The sequence below is a fragment of the Pezoporus wallicus genome, unplaced genomic scaffold, assembly GCF_028554395.1.
Source record: "Pezoporus wallicus isolate ANWC-B61680 ecotype Strahan unplaced genomic scaffold, APGP_CSIRO_Pwel_v1 contig_4901, whole genome shotgun sequence".
NCBI classification, from domain to species: Eukaryota; Metazoa; Chordata; class Aves; order Psittaciformes; family Psittacidae; genus Pezoporus; species Pezoporus wallicus.
Window position 1 is genome coordinate 1,576,775 of NW_026640354.1, and position 17,386 is coordinate 1,594,160.

The following is a 17,386-nucleotide window of genomic DNA, read 5'->3' on the forward strand; positions in this document are numbered from 1 at the left end:
AAGACAGGGCTTTAGAAAACAAAAATGTGTGGAATTTAATGACAATGCTGGTTCTGTACAGACACTCTGAAGTTTTACAGGACACCTACATTTCCAGGAATGTCCCGCTGGCATACTTCATATGTATCAAAGTTGCAACTACTGAAAAAAAAACACCCTATATTAAAAAAGAGAGGCAATCCACAAAACCAAAAAAAGGCAGAATCTCATCATTACCAAGAGACTCATGAGAACAAGTGCAATCATGATCCAAAGTTAAATGGCACTATTTTTTTTTTCCAAATATTTTTTAAACCTTCCTTTGTATTTCTGCATTTTGTGTGCCTGGAAAGTTGCACAAAAATGTGTTGCTTCAGGGCTGCACCTAATTATATAGGGCACCCAGAAATAGGTGTATCTGACTCAGAATTTCTGCATGCTTTGCCAACCAATCAAACCATAAGAAATACAAGCTATGGTTAAATTAAGCAATAAAATACCACAAGCTGCAAGTTGTAATGTATTAGCATACGCCGCACCACAAGGAAGATCACAACAGGAAACTGTTTTAAAGTAGTACTTGTCCTCAGGACTGCTGAGAATATCATCACAACTGTTACCTTACACAATTTGAGTCAGAGGACCAACCACTTTAAACTGAATGTTACAGAACAGAATTAAACATCAAACAAGGGTAAGTGCACTAAAGCAGTGCTATCTTTGCTTGCCAGCTGTTATCTGCCACCTTTTTTAACTTTTACAAATGCAAGTTCTTTTGCTTGAAAATCATCCTTCTCTGCAGACAACCTTCAACTGAATTCCTTTAACGACTGACGAACACAGAACTGGTACAAAACCCGGCTTAACTAGCAACTCATGCTGAGACTCTGTCATTAATCTTAAGCTAAAATGGTAAGCTTGGGTGCTGTATTTCGCAAGTGGTCCAGGATAGGTGGGCAACTGACCAGATGACCCATCCCAAAACAATGTGCTGGTCCGGATCTTTTCACTTAGAAACATCTCTAAGATGGCAGGTGCAGCTGAGCTGCTTTACTTCACTATTCCAAAATTCTGGTCAAGCAAATTATGTAAATCAACTGGACCAAATATGGTCTCAGAGATTTTAAAAGAAAACATATTTCACCATGAGAATATCAGGATATTTGTTTTCATGTCCCAAGTGTCATTAGTCATTAGCAACTTACACAAAGTTGCTAAACAAAGCACAAAATTAGATTAATCCTCATATTTGCTGCCTGAAGTTTAGGAAAGCTAGGAAAGCTAAAAATTAGTAATAATAGTAAGAGAATGGACTGAGAACTGTAAAGCAATTATAATCATTGATAACCACTGCATATACAGGCAGTGACTACAGCAATTAAAGGCGAAACCAGTAAGTGATCCATGCTAATATTGAGAATTTTCCATTAATAGCTGCTGTTCCATAGAACCATTATAAACTTGCTAATCCAGTCATCTGACTAACTTGTAAAGTCATTTTCTACATGGGAAGTAATAAGTCTTGAGTTTGAGTTGCAAGGAGTTCTTTTAGTTCATAGCAATGTGGCAATAAATTCCAAGCAAAGTGGCAACTTAACATCAGCTGCATTATATGAATACATGGGGTTTTTAGATTCATAATACAAAGAACAATCTTCATCTATATTCATCATGAAAACTCTGCTGTTAAACACTGCTTTGCACAAAGGCTGCAAACATAATATACAATCAGCTATGAAACTAAAATAAGTTTAGGAGTTTTGAACAACTGAAGTATTTCCTATTCATTTTACATTAGGAACATATCCAGATTTCCATGTCTGCAAGAGAACAATCATTTTCAGAAATGAATAAAACTGTATACAGCAAAATATTTTGTACCATATCATTTTCCAAGCTCTATGGTTACCTTTGCAGCAGTATTTTAATGGCTACTTTTCAAAGAAAAGCATTTTGCCACTTACGGTCTCTGTTATTCATTGCACATTATTAAAGCAAAGATCTAAAACACTGTCTACAGCATATTGCGATCCACTGCAGCTGCAGGTGATTTACCATAAACCACAGATCACACAGTGTAAGCAATCACTCATGAGGCAGCACAAGACAGTGTTGGTGAAGGGCTGACAAAAACCTGAAGTAGATTTTTCTAAAAAATTACTCAGAACTCTTAGAAAAATCAAGAATACAAAGATAAAGCATCCCATTACTTCACTGGTATTTCGCTTGAGTAAGAGCTTCTGGATTGAGCCTGGAATTAATAGCTAGTAAACAGCTTTAGGATTTGGCCTGCCACTTATACCTGCAAAAGACTCTGTCCAAAAGTTCTAGTGTTTGAATCAACAGAACATAAATCATGTTCTCTGCTTTTATTAATGGGGACAGCAATGTTTGTCAGAGCTTTTACATATATATATATATATATATATATATATATATATATATATATATATATATATATATAAACATCTACATGCTTGAATGCATCAGAGAGTTTTCTGAAAGCAGAAAACAGTGTGAGCTGAATGCCAGGATGGTGCTGAGATTTCAAAGGAAATAAACCACTGTAATAAAAGCTGTGCTCTTTTCACCCCTCAGCAATGTCCACAGAGTCCTCTTACAAGGATGACCGTCAGTAAGCCATTAGGTCCCAGTTGCCTGGTCCTCTGAGGGAGGACTTGAGGTAAGAAAAGATCGTTAATCCCTTAGAAAGCCAACTGGGCACAAGCAAAAGAAGAAAAAAATTGACTGGCAGAGTAGCTAAACAGGCACTCAAAGGGAAGTCCAATTTCTTTATTTTGAGCGTCTTTTTAGAAAACACCTGAAATCTGCTGGGAAGAAAAGGAAGCTTTTTGTTTTCTTTTTCCATTGGAAAAAGAATGCAAAACCACTTCACTTCAGACTCAAAAGCCTGCTATTGACTTTCCATATTAAAAAAAAAAAAAAAAAGGAATAACCATATTTTTCCAGTGGTTTTGTTTGGGGAGTTTTGTTTGTTTGTTTGTGGTGTTGTGGGATTTTTTTGTGTTGGTTTATTGGGTTTTCATTTGATTTTTTGTTTGTTCGTTTGTCTCCCTCAGGGCAAAAGAACTGTCATGGGACCAGGCACATCTTTACCACCATTAATGCATCTGCATCCTGGTATCCCTGCCACATGCAGGGAAGTGGCATTGCTATTCTGCTTGTTCTTCCACCAGAGTTTCTCTAACTCAGTATCTTCAGACAAAGGCAAATAAATGCGGGAAGAAAACTCACATTAACCATGTCATAAAATCATCACACACTGAAATTCCCAACTAACATAACAGCCCAGTATCTGCCAAAAAAAGTGTCACTTTCAAAAAAGTGACTTTCAAGAAAGTGACTGAAAAAAATACACTATAGTTACAGGTTTACTGGTTTAATTGCAGTAACTTGCAACTGCTGTCAATAGTTTTATTTTTGAATGAAGAGTATTTCTGCCGCATGCTGCTGAGGTTGTCAGACCCAGCAAAAAGAAACAGTTTAATTTGCTCTTTTTCTCCACCTAACGGACCTAATGGTCATGCAAAGTTGATTTTCCGTTCTCGTTACTCAGTTATAAATGTAATTTTGAAAGTTAACTAGCCAGATGCTTTTTACAGCTATAGAAAGTTAAGAGAAATAACTTTCTCTCTAAGCAGTAAAAGAGGAGCTCTGAGTTGAGGGGCAGGGGTTATAAAATCACAGGGATGAGCAGCAGGTCATATTTGTAAGTCCAGACAGAGGGAGCTTCCAAGAACTGAAATATTAAGAGTCTGAGAAATAGCCTGAGCAGTGGTGACAGATACGTAATACACTTGAGATATTAAGTAGACAGAAATTGGATTAGCAATGATAAAGGTCCATCTCAACAGTGATGCCAGGGTTATCGTCCTGAATAAAAGACAGTGATGTTGTTGTGTGCGGTCATTTAGAAAAATGTAGGGGGAGGACTGACATTCTTGTGTATGGTGCTGACAAAGCCGTTGTGCTGCCTTTCCATATTATTTGAAAAGACAGATTTCTTACGAGAAGATTTTTCACTGCTTGCAGAGCATCTAAGACACTGACAGATAGCTAGATATAGAACTAGAACATCAAAGAACAAAACTGATACAGTATTTGGTATTACTTAATTATGAGCTTGCATCTCCTGCATTTGTTATGTGAAAGAAGTTGGCAGATTAGTGAATGACATTCTGTGGAGCTATAGCTGTGTGTGCCATCACTTTCACGAGGTATTCGTATAATTTCCCAGTATTCTGCCCTAATTATTGTTTTTAATCAAACTAAAATGTTAATGATGTTTTAGAACACATGACCAGCAATTCCCAGGGCTAAACTGTGAGATACCAGTTTTATCCTCCTGCCAGAAAACAGTATGAACTCTATGCGGTGATTTGTTGCCGTCACCTGCACACCCTCTAGAGGTAGGCAAGGCAGCCCTCAGTTAGAAATTAATCCTCAAATCCATACTTGGAAGAGCATAACCTGCCAACATCATGTATCCATTACAGAATGCTTCACATTTAAGGCTGAAAGACAGAATTTTATTACTGAGCCATTGCAAAATACTGAAAACAGCAGATACACTGTATGTCTGTAAGACAGCGCTGTGAGAGTGACTGAGACAAACACTGGTTCATTGCAGGATGTTGAATGCAGGTACTGGGAGGTAAGTGGACCTCCCTAAAATACTCATCCCATTCCCAAAATCAAAATACACTTCAGATCTCTTGACTGACTCTTCTAAATGACTTCAAAATCTTTACAATTGTTCATGTTTTCATCCAGGACTGTTTTCATTTTGGTCTTGTTTCACAGAGATTTGCCGCTTTTACACTAAAGACAGAGAAGAATACAATTTTGCCAGGGAATAATAAACCTGAAAAACACAATCAAAATTCTGTAAAATCACATTTCATAAATACTGAGCACTCTGCCAGTTAATTTTATCTTCCAGATACAGATCATATCCTAAATGTCACTGTGCTGTCTTAACATATCTGTTTCCAGTCACCATCCATTATATTATTTATGATTAACTCCTAAAGCTCGTGATAAAGGCAAGCCAAAAAGAATGCTGTGACCTTTCACTGCAGTGAAATCTTCAGATATGGGCAGATGAAAAAATATGGGAGAGCAAAATCATACAAAGGGTTTTTCCAAGTAAATACTTCTCTTCTGACTCTTTCTGGTGTGACATTGCACTTCAGTTAGGTACAGCTACCTCAGCTCCAACTTCCCCACTAATGAACAGCAGCAATAACAATATTTAATCTAATATTATCATATTGTTAGATGTCTTTCATATTTCATGGATATCATTAACTGAGCTATGGTTTCAAGGAGAAATATCCTGGACAGGAGTAAGACTGACTGAATTCCTTCCTGCAGAAAAAGTCCCTGAGGAGTGTATTTCTCATCAAGTGAAAGCTTATTCAGTACTGGAATTTCAGATGCATCTTCCCAGGTTTTCCTCTAGCTGTAGGTATAGCCTGTTTGGAGGTCAGAGACTGGGCTGCACTGTACTGACCCAGCTGCATCCCTTCCTGTCAAATAACTCACAAGAGCAGTTAAAAAGTGACCTAAGCTCCAGCAGAGAGTGGACACAGATGAGAACAAACCAGCTGAGGCTCAATCTCAGCAAGGAAATTTGCATGAACATTTGCCAAAGGAAAACCAATCAGAAACATATTCAGGTAGTGAATAAAATTTTCATGTTGTAGTAAAAATATTATGATTATTTCTTCAGGTCTGCACACAGGGTCGAGACCTCAATGGAAGAAAAATGTAAAGATCAATACCATGTTTCATTATATATAAATCAAATAAATTGATTCACAGTGGTACTTCAGCTTTATCTCTACAGAAAGCAGATACTAAAAGGGGAAAATGTTAATTAAAAACATAATATTAAGACAAACACATTTCTAACCTGAAAGTAATATTCATTATCAGCCAAGCACTGTTCCAGTCAAGCAGACATTTATAAATTTTCCTTCACCTCAATGATTTTGTTCCCACTTTGATAACTTTTCCTGCCTCTGCAATTCCACAAGTGCTCTCACCGTAACTGTCCCGACATAATATCTCCAAATAGCAACATCTCATGCTGTGACTGCACATACATAATGCAGTAGCTTCAAAGATTTCAGGATAGGCCTTTTCCTCATAGAAGAATTCCTCATGTATAACTTCAGAAGATTCATAAACATGTCTCTAATTCAAATGAATTTTCGCCATCATCACTAACTAAAAGAGCTTTTAGCAACACTCAGTTTGATGATTTCTACTAATTACTATGTAAGTGCCTACAACTATTAATGCTACCACTACAGAGTATGTCTACAAGCATTTTCAGGATGAAAATAAAAATTCTTTCCAAAGAGTATTTATAATTCAGGATCACCACCTCCCTCATCACTGCCTACACTCCTCAATTCTAGCACCCTGGGAAATATGCGGAAGCCAAATCACAAGTTTAGTCAGCAGTCAGTGTGATCTTTGGGGAAGGCTAACATCTTTCTAGACAGCATCTCCAACCACAAAATTAAATCTATTGTTTCTAAGTTTAAGGGAAAGAAATATGTCTCTTTAATCAAACTGATGTATTATATAAAAATTTACCACACCCACAGACATTAGCAAAGCTGTTCCTCTGCTATTCTGAATTTTGCTTCATCTTCAGTCTACAGATACATTTGGAAAACCTCAAAGAGAAAAACATCCACAGGTTGCAAGTGAATCCACAGGTAGTGACTGAATAAATCACATTGGAGCACGCATATTTATTGCAACTACAGTTGCATGGGAAGTGCACTAGACCCTCCTTGAAAAAAAATAACATTTAGTTAACATTTCTAGTAAGAACAGGGCCAAAAGCATGAGAGAAGGAGGCTGAAAGGTTGCAGTAATGTGGGGGCCAGTCTCTTCTCCCAATTAATAAGCAATAGGACAAGAGGAAATGGCCTCAAGTTGCAGCAGGGGAAGTTTAGACTGGATATCAGGAGAAATTTCTTCACCGAAAGAATTGTCAAGCATTGGAACAGGCTGCTCAGGCAAGTGGTGGAGTCACTATCTCTGGATGTGTAGATACGGCACTCGGGTATGTGGCTTAGTGTGGACTTGGCAATGATGGGTTAATGGCTGGACTCAATGATCTTAAAGGCCTTTTTCCAACTTAAGTGATTTAACGATTCTGTGCTTCTGCTTCCCAACTATACTTCAGAAGGGTCTGAAGCACATTTCCGCGTACTTCACTGAAATGACAAGGACAGGTATAAGAAAAACCCTCCAACTGCCAGCACAGGCTCTTCTTTCCTCCCTGTTGTACAAATACAAGTCGCACAATGAGCAAGTAGCTCATTCACATGCTGCTTTACATTTCTTGCCACCTACACACTTCTTTTGCAGAGCACAGCAGAGAGCAACACTGTGCTTCCTGTGGCAATGGTTCATCCGATGCATGTGCAAAAAACCTGGCTCTGCAGTAAAGTATCAACTGCACAGAAAAGAAAGCAGAAACAGATTTCTTTCCTCCTAATGATTTTAGAGACTACTTCTAACCTCAGTCAGCATTACTTTCTTGGGTGTAAAAGTTTTTCAAGCTGATGAGTTCACTGCATGATTTTCTGGCAGTACAGCACTGCCTCTCCTCCGGCGCTGGGCCACCTGAAGAGAAAAAGACATCGCCTGCTCACCAGTCTGCAGTGCAGACGCGGCTCCAGCCTCACCACATCAGCTCTGACTGAGCCATCACCTGTCAATCTCCAACAATGTGGCAGTTTTGCCACTGAAAAGATACAGTTACTGATACAGACTTGTCTCCTGGGGAGACCAACCTCCATTTCCAAAATCACTGCCAAGGCTCAGTGGCTTTCCACCCCCCACACTGCTTACAGAAATGCATCCAAAACAATATTTCATCTTTATTTTCCCACAAAAGAACCTCTCAAGTGTGTCAGGATCCTTATGCTTAATTAGAAAGGCCCCAGCAGTAACTTTTAAGTGCATTCCTGCCACGAGAGCTTGGAAAAGGAAGATTTGTGCTTTTGCTTCTAATGGGTAGTTCTCAGCTACCATGGTTATGGATGAGCTTAGGCTGCACAAAGCAATTAAATTTAATGCCTTAGGAGAAGTTAGATGCTATTTCTGACTGAATGACCTCAAAAGGGTGTGTGTAGATGCTCTAATCTATGACAGCAGTGATCCAGGGAGGCATCTGAATGTGTTCAGCATCATTTTTTCCCTCTCAAAGCATGAAGTTTTTACTCTTGGTTTGGTCACATTTGACTCCTGGCACCAGCCTGTTGCTACCATATAGTATCAGGTATGAGTAAAGTAAAATAATTAAAACTCTGCAGAAATCTTGAAAGGTGTAATATGTTTGCTTTGTTGAACCAGGGAGTCTCAAAGCAAGAAGGAAGCCAAGACAAACAGGAATATATTGCTTAAATCAAGAAGTGGGCAGGTACAGAACTTCCTTTCTTCATTATTTCTGATCAGTTTAAGAGCGTGATTCATTTGTTAAACTTCATTCTATACAAGTGGGGAGAAAAAAGTGAATTACCCATTGAGTGCACAATAGAATAACGAAAGGAAGCTGCAGGTACTCCAGGCCTTTGAAAATCATTCACTCTTCAAGAAAATGCCTACATACATATTTATGTCAACCTCTTTTGAGGAAAATAAACAGATTTATGTTTCAAGATTTTCTTGGGTGAAGGCCAAACAGAGAAATTCATACATGTCTAGCTGGAGGACTGTGTCCACTTCTGAATCACTGGACTAGTCTGTATATATTAAGTAATCACGTAATCTGTCAAGTAGAAGACACTGTCTGAGACTACACTTCAGTGCCCAAACTGATGAACGTTTTGCTGAGCTTCCTGTAACGCAATTACACTGCAACTCAGACAGCTATCACAAGATGAATCTAATGCTTAACAGAAAATTGAAACTGTTTCCTGATTATGCGCAGCTGACCTGCAAGACAGCCTTTGAACTTCTAATTAATGCCTCTGAAGGAAGTTTACTTCGCACATGAGCACCGCAACTGCTTAAAATTATTTTGCAATTGATAAACTGTACAGCTGATGATGAACTTTCTACCTTAACTGACCTGTGGTGGCAATCCCTTGGGTAACCTACATCTGCTCTCTTACGGGAAATATGTAAACCAAAATTAAAAATAAAACCCCTAAACCAACCAAACTCACAGAGAAAACAAGAAAGGAGAAAAAAAATCAATACAAGTTTCCCCAGACTCAGTGTAGTTTACACAATACATATTTAGAAGTGAATCTCAATACACCAGCATTAATTAAAAACCCCAAGAATGCATACTGTGTTGTGTCAATGGTTTGCAAGGGGAAAAAAATCCAACATTTACTGTTAAAAATAAACATCTGTCTCATTAGTAATAATGTAGCAAATGATGCCTGTTGTGTGTACACGTTGAAGATTCTTCATTAGATAGTATTATTTATGCTTTCTACTCCATCTTTTTTACCTGTGTGCAGAAGACTCACATTTGCTTCAATTAAAATCAGTGGCAAATTTCAGTAAATTTCATCAGACATTTATGGTAATGGAAATCTGAACCATATAAAAACGCTTAACATTGGCAAGTTTAACCTTTGAATTATTAAGAAACATCTACCTGACAGCAGTGAGTTTTATTTGCAATGTCAGGAGTTTACATTGTCTAGGAACAGAAGTTTTCCTTCTATGTATTTTCTCCATGAAAAAGATTAACCAAATTACAAACTGTGTACTCTTCCTTTCCACTGAAACTATTATGAAAAATTTAACTGCATTTTTGAGTATTGGTAAATACATTAATTATTATGTTTATTCTCATGAGTAGGTAAATGCTATAAATGACTGAATGATCACTGGTATTCCATTTGATCGATGCTAGAAATTATTTGCAATTAATGCAAAATTATTTGTTCAGTTGTACTTTCATCCAATTCAGGAAGCTCAGTTAAGCTACAACCAACAAGAGTAAAACATGGTGAATAGCTATTAAAATTACAATCAGATGCGGAGCATGGAAAGAGCATCAAGTCTGTGCAGATACCATGATTTTTGCTTTAAAAAGTCAAACACCGCAGAAAATTAAAAAGTATTGGAAAAAAAAGATGTCTAGTTCATTAAGCTACCATCCAGAGCTTACTCTGAAAATGTCACACAAACGCTGTTTCACAGGCAATTAAAATCTTTCTTGCAGCCTCTCCTTTAAGACAGCAAGTATTTGATGCCACATTACATATTCACAGAATATCTTACCCCTAAAAAATAATAAAATCTATAATTTCAGGCAACTTCTTTCATTGTGAGACCACAGAAAGTTCACAGAGTCCCTACATCATACAAGATGCTCAATAAGGAAGACATGAAATGTCATGCCCTAGACTGGCCCACCAAGAAAAACAAACCTAAAATGGAACTCTCACCCCAAATATAATACTAATTGCATGATTTTTGCACGAAGGGAAAAAATGCAACAAAATACAGCAAAAATATAATTACAAAGAAAGATCTTAACTTACTTCTTGCTTTACAATGGAGAAAAGACCCTGCTCACAAAGGTTGTACTTTTATTTCAATATCTGAAACCCAAACACTAACCTCAGATACTACCCATCTTCCTACACACAATTTCTAATCCCATTTGAGAAATACGACAAATAGAAGAAAGTCCACATGCCTGAACTTTCTCCGACCCAGGTCTTGGTGATTCTTTCTCAAAGAAAGCCTTTTGTTCTTCCTAGAAAGTTGAGGATTGATTTTGATTTTTATGGCAAATGACTTGTTTCCCCTGGATCACTACTCTTGAGTCAGAAAGCGAGACCAGTACAAACGAGAAAACTTAGTAGACCAAGCCTCAAAAAATAAAATGTTAAACTGTATTTTACTGAGGTTAGTATGCTTCACATAATAAACATTCCTGATACTCGTCTACTGAAAATCCTGAGGTGGGCAACAGCTCACCAACAAAAAAACAAGTGAAAAAGGAAAGCTAGTTGTTTTTTATCGCCCTTGACAGGGTTCCAGGAGAGGACTGCTGACCATGAACAACACAAGGAAAGATAAGGAATTAAGCGTTGGTGATCATTTTACCTTCTCTGCTAATCACAATGAAAGCTTAAGCGGTTTTAAAGACTGTTGTGTCTCCACCTCCCTGGTCAGTGTACAGAGACTGAGACAGCACAAGAAAATACAGGATATAACCATAAAACCTGTGAAGTCCAATTAAGAGAAAAGCATGGATCTGCACCGGGTGCAGAACAATTCCATGCATACATACAGGCTGTGAAACCACTGTTTGTGTGGCAGCCCCACTGAAAAGGCCTTGGCATTCCTGTGAACACAGGAGATTGAGTACAAGCCAACAGCATGCCCTGATCAGAAATAAGGCAAGCAGCAGACAACTGCACCAGATGATCTGAATGAAAGGGCTGAAGAAAATTTTCTCCTCTATTCAATGCGGCCTCCCACTGCGTCACCTAGTTGGGCCCCCCGAGCTGAACAGGGATGTGCAGAAGCTGGAAGAGATGCAGGAGAATGTCGTGTTTACGCAGAGAAGCTAAGGGAGCTGAGCTTGTTCAGTCTGGCAAGAGGGTGATCTAACAGGTGACATAGTAGCAGCCTACAGTTACTTAAAGAAAAATAACAAGAGCAGAGAAGCCAAATTCTTCTTGCTAGTGCCAGATAATACATAAAGCGGGAATGACCATAAACTGCCACTTGGGAGGTTCAAGTTGGCTCTTCCATTCCTCCCTCCCCATGCCAAACCCGCTTTTATCAGCTGGGTGTTGCAGACCTGCATGTTACTCAGCAAGGTGGTTGGACCTCCATCCAGTGAAGTTTAAGGCCTGTCCAGACAAAGCCTGGCTGACACAACTGGGAAGAGTGTGTCTTCCAGTTATAATGGACAATTTCTAAAGGTCTCTTCAAGCAACATTTAAGTGATTACTATGCAGACATGCAGAATCACAGACTGCCTCAGATGTGGCAAAATGCCGCCAATTTATACTGAAGTGCATCTAAGTATCCACCATCACTCACTGTCACTCCATACAAAAGTTTAGTACCTAATGAGATCTGCTTTGCCACATTATTTGTCAACCTTGTTATTTGTTAGCATCATGCTGTTGTTTCTTAAAGCATGTAAAAAGATAATGTTATCCTAACAATGTCAGACCCAGACTCTGAAACAGTGCTTGAAAAGATGAAAGTCATAGATCTACCCACAGAGCACCCGGAGCTAGTTCATTAGATGGCCAAAGATGGATAAAATAAAGAGAGAAAATAATTTCTCCTACTTTCTGAAAATAGGAAAACAGCAAGTACTTAGACTGTTGCACACTACTGGCTTTTAAATCACAATGTGGAACCTCCCTAATTATACAAATGGCACAGTATGATGCTGTTAGCTCACATGCAAAGATGCTGCTGCTCAATAGCCATCTGATCATTAGTAAGCTATGTCCTTTCCGGCAGATCTGGAAAACTAAAATAGCTAGTTAAATCTCTGATGGCATCATTAGATTTTTTTTTCCCCCAGAAATAATTTTTTCAGCCTTTTTCCATCAATAATGCAAAAGACAAGAAGAACATCACACAGGCTCTTAAATTCATCTAGCACTGTATCTTATCTCCAGCAGCAGCAACAGAGGATGCCCATGGAAACCTATCAATACAGGTAACGCAAAGTGATACAGCCCTCGTGCACACATCCAGCCCTGCAATTTGTGATTCAGAAGTATCCAGAACAAAAGGTGGTGGCTTTGTAAAGAGAAGACCATCTCCACAAAAAATGGTACAGACTTATACATGGAATATATTACAAAGAAGCCAGTAAGAAACAGAAACTTTATTATTCCTGAAATAAATCCAACACGTTAAATTAGGAAACTTATGCAACTAATTATATCCAACCAGTATAAACAGTATCAAAGAGCAGTATTTTTTTCTGAAATTCCCATGCCATGTCTTTTTCAGCATGTCAATTAAGAGTAAAAATAATACAAAACCCTTATGGCAACTGAAGATGAAACCCAGAGTTAAATTTGCAACAAATCTGGTATTCTCCTTTGATCATTCTAAGGCAATGTCTACACATTTATATCAAACCAAACAACCAAAAATAATCTAAATAAACAGCTACAACGGAAAGAAATCCTATGACGTCCCAAGACAACCCTTTTGAAAAGTTACAATATCGCATAATTTAATGTAGGCACACGCGTGTTAAATATGCACATGCTCCATGTGTAGGTGACGTGGTGTGGCATAAATATTTTACTAGCAGGAGTTTAAGTTACTGACTCATGACTCACAAATGGTATGAATGTTCTTTTCTGATTTTATAAGCATTCATATTTTCGGTGTTCCTGAATGATTAAGAACAGAAGACTGAGGTATATGAAAAGCACTTCTCCAAAAACTTGCAGAAAGATCTTACATATATAACTAGGGCTTCCACGTAAAGAGCTACTGAGGTACACAAAAAGGAGCCAAGAATATGTGATTTACGGCTCTACTCCCCAACATAACCATACTGAAGTCAAAGGCCCTTGCTCAAGAGTAAATTCTTCCTCTAGTAGCAGAAGTTTGCAGAACAGCTGTGTTTTCCAGCATTTGGCAAGTTCATGTTTACAAATAAACTAACCAATTGACTTCTCAATGTCGGTCACAACACTTGCTTCTCAGGTGGTTGGCAGATTTTTCTCTTATTTGAAAGGGCAAAAAGAAAAAGAAAGTGAACTGTGCATAATTCTGAGCTTTAAAAGTGCTTTTTACTATGGAAATGAGGAATGAAAACATTACTGCAGGGATGGTTTTTTACTTGTAACTAATGCTTAACTGCCCACCTCTTATTTCAAAACCAACAGACAAAACTAAATAAACTTCTAGATCAAAGACTTTAAACTTAAACTCTGAAACCACCCTTGCATTGCTTCAACCCATGTTATCAGAGTCAGCTTCATTTCTGGAGACCAATGATCTTCACAAAAAGTCTCACCGCAGACAGCCCAGTCCTGTCACCAAAATACTATGGTGCTGTAATGGGCTCTGCTGCAGTCAAGAATAGCTCATCAGAGGTAGGAGCAGACATCTCATCTACGGACCTAGTAATGTCTTCGCAATTCTAAGCTACTTGTCCCAAGACTTTTTTTTATGATTACTTATTTATAAAAAATAGTTTTGTGTTTTGTTTTCTTTTTAATTCTGTAACAAAACATTTTTTCCAAGATGCAATTTCATTTGATCGGGTGGCTGGAAAAAAAAAACTGAGCCTGAAGCACCAAAAATACTATCTGAGTATCTGGTAGTCATTAAATCAGAGTTACATAAAAACATTAAGATAATTTATAGAATGGCAATGAGGATGGCTGTCAAATTGAAATCCAATGGAACTTTAAATGTACCTTCAACTCTGTAGCAGTGACAGATCCTTACAGGTAATATTATTACTAGGTGTCTCTACATTACAGTAGTTTCAAGCTCTTTCACACAGATCTGCTCAGATAAAAGATATAATGTTGGCATTTGCAGCTGCCAGAATTGCCATTTGCAATTAAAAATTAAAACTGGCACTCTTTCTATGCAGGCAATTATCTAAACGCAGCTGGCAATCTTCCTTGTTTACAGCGCTGCTGTGTCATGACTTCACTCTGTTTGGAAATTTACTCTTCTTTTGAGGTTTAAACTTGTCAACCTTACTTCCCACTTGAACTTTGCTTGTTTTAATGATTTTCATCATAATCTCAAAGAGAAAGCTCCAAAACTACAATTTACAGATTCTGTGCAGCAACTTCAGACACTGCAGTAAGATAATTCCCAGTAAATACTTCGGTGATTCTCACAGCATTCATTTAAATCCATCTATGCCGCAGGATACCACCTGTAAGAACCCAAACAGCAAAATATACCAAATAAGCGCCTTCCAAGAAGAAAGTTCAAGCTGTAATAGTTGATTTTCTCAGTAAAACAGAAAATAGGCAATCTTCAGTGGACAAAGACCTTTTTCCTCAAAAAAAAAATACAATATTAAGTATGTTTCTATTGCTTGTTATCTATAGCCATTTTGATCTACTAAATGCACCTATCCACAAAGTATATAATCAGACTGCCATGTTTTTGGCAAAATATTTTTTCACTTATAAAAATTTCTACTAAAGTAGGATCTGGGGGTTCCCCTGCTGCTGGAGAAGGAGCACTCTTCATGCTACAGAACAGGGAGCAGTTGCCTTTTTACCAAAGCAGCTGTAATTGCTAGCTTGGTCCTTGCAACTATCATGGAAATACAGTTACCTATAGCACATAAATTAAATGCACTGATTTATTTATGACACATTTTCTGTAGTCAGAGAAATGCCTTGTGTTATACGCCCAATACAGTAATGCCTGTCACCCTTCCTCTGTAATTTATCACAACGTTTTTATCTAGAGCTATGATCCACGCAACAACTCCTTGCCAGACTGCATTGCATGTATTGCTCGGCCACCCAAAAGGCTTTTGAGTCGGGCCTTTCCCTCGAATATTACCAAAACCCGTAAAAAGAGGGGCCTGCTAATGAACTAAGGCACACCACCGACTATAGGTATACTTTAAGCAGACTCGGGTGCCCCTCGCACAGCTCTCCCAGGCGCTTCTTTAACTAAAGCAGCCCGGGTTTGGCAGAGCGCTGACTGTACCGCTCCCCACATAGTGAAGCGACGGGACGCTTATTTTAGTCGCTGGCTCTTTCAGACTGAGGGCGACGGGAGGATTCACTTGCGAAGAGAAAAAGCGAACAGGAATGACAGATGCCGGCGAGCTGGCTGGCTGTGCCCAGGCTGGGTACTGAGCCCTTCCCCGGGCGGCTGGCCGGGCCACCGGCTCTGGGAGCCGCGGGTGGTCGCCCTGGCTCGCAGCACCCCGCGGCGAGGACACGCGTGGGAAGCAAAACACGCGGGAGGCGACGACGCGCCCCGCGCCTCCAACTTTGAAAACCGCGCAGTGCCCGGTGACCGCGGAGCAAACCGCACTCCGCGGAGCCCCCGCTGTACACACCGCGCCCCGCCGCCACGGGGAAGGGCCCCGGCAGCGCCAGTACCCCTCGCCACGTCTAACCTCGGGGCCGCCTGGGGAGCGCGGAACAGCTTCCCGCGCAAGCCGGCGGCCTCAAGCGCCCGGGAAGGAAGCGAGCATGTGGTCCTCGCAGTACTCTCCTCCGGTTCTTTCTGCCGGGTGACCCCAGCCTCCCCCCCCAATCACCTCTCACCGCGGGCTGCGCGGAAGTTTCGCCGGCCGCGGAGCGCCGCGCCGCAGGTGGCAGCTGCTCCCCCGCCTCCGCTGATGCCTCCCGGGCACTTTCGGGGCTACTTGTCCTCCCCGTGGACCAGCCGCCGGCAGCGGAGCGATGCCCGGGGAGTGGAGGAGGAAGAGGGAAGGTGCGCGCCCCGCGGTGCGGCTCTGTCCGGGGCAGGTGCGGCCAGCGGTCCCGAGGACGGACGGGACGGGAGGGAGAAGGGAGCGGGTCGGTACTCACACGAAGGCGTGGTAGACGAAGGCCCAGCCGCGGGGCCGCTCCAGCACGTTGTACAGGTAGTTCTGCAGGCGGCGGTACTTGGCGTTCCGGCGGCAGCTCGGCCCGCTGCTGTACGACAGCGGCTTCCCCAGTAGGCTCATGCGGGCGCCGTGCTTCCCGCGGCGGCCCTCCCGCAGCCCGGCGGGGGCGGTCGCGCCACCGGTGCCCAGGAGCAGCAGGCCGTCGCCGCGGGCCGCCGCGCTCGCCAGCGCCCTGCCCCGGCCCGACTCCACATCCTTCATGCCCGCCGCCGCTTCGCTCTTCACCCAGAGCCCCGCGGAGCTGCCCTCCTCCCCGCCGCCGTGGTTGCGGGGCATGGCATCACCCCGGGAGCCGGGGCCGCAGCGGAGCAGGGCGCGGGCGGCGGCGGCCAGGCACTCCGCGGCGGCGGGCCGCAGGAGGCAGCGGGGGGCGAGGGTCTCCGGGCGGCGCCCGCGGGGCGAGGGGGCGCGGGCCACTTTGGGCGCTCGGCGCGGCGGGCCGGCCTGCGGCAGCTTCGCGGGGGCCCCGGCGAGGGAGCGGGCGCCCCCCCGGGCGCACTCTCCTCCCGGGCGGCGGCGCCCCGCCGCCGGCCCCCGCAGCGCCGCCCGGCGTGGTTCCGCGGCCGGGGACTGGGCGGAGGGAAGAAGGGGCAGCTCCGCGCAACGCTGGCTGAGAGGCCGCGGGGGCGAGGGGGGCAGCGGGCCGCTGCTCGGTGGTGCCTCTCGCCTCCCTCGTCCTTCTGCCTCCCGCGTCCCTCGGCCCGCCTGGGCCGGGCAAGCTGTTGCTCTCGCTCTAAGCGGCTGAAAAAGTCTGCAAGAAAGGCGGGCAGGCGGGGG

At 41.7% G+C, this 17,386-nt stretch overlaps 1 protein-coding gene across 4 annotated transcripts in view; it reads right to left on the bottom strand.

Moving 5' to 3' along the window:
• Nucleotides 1–16,920, bottom strand: part of KCNQ5 (potassium voltage-gated channel subfamily Q member 5) — a 267,229-nt gene extending 250,309 nt beyond the window's left edge. For 2 of the 4 annotated variants that reach the window (XM_057418801.1, XM_057418799.1), the window contains exon 1: nt 16,530–16,918. In XM_057418801.1, the coding sequence (XP_057274784.1) occupies nt 16,530–16,885 (356 nt within the window). In that variant the 5' untranslated portion in view covers nt 16,886–16,918. Of the gene's footprint in view, nt 1–16,529 lie in introns of all 4 variants that reach the window. The other 2 variants (XM_057418802.1, XM_057418800.1) reach the window with 2 other exon arrangements.
• Between the last annotated feature and the right edge of the window lie 466 nt (nt 16,921–17,386).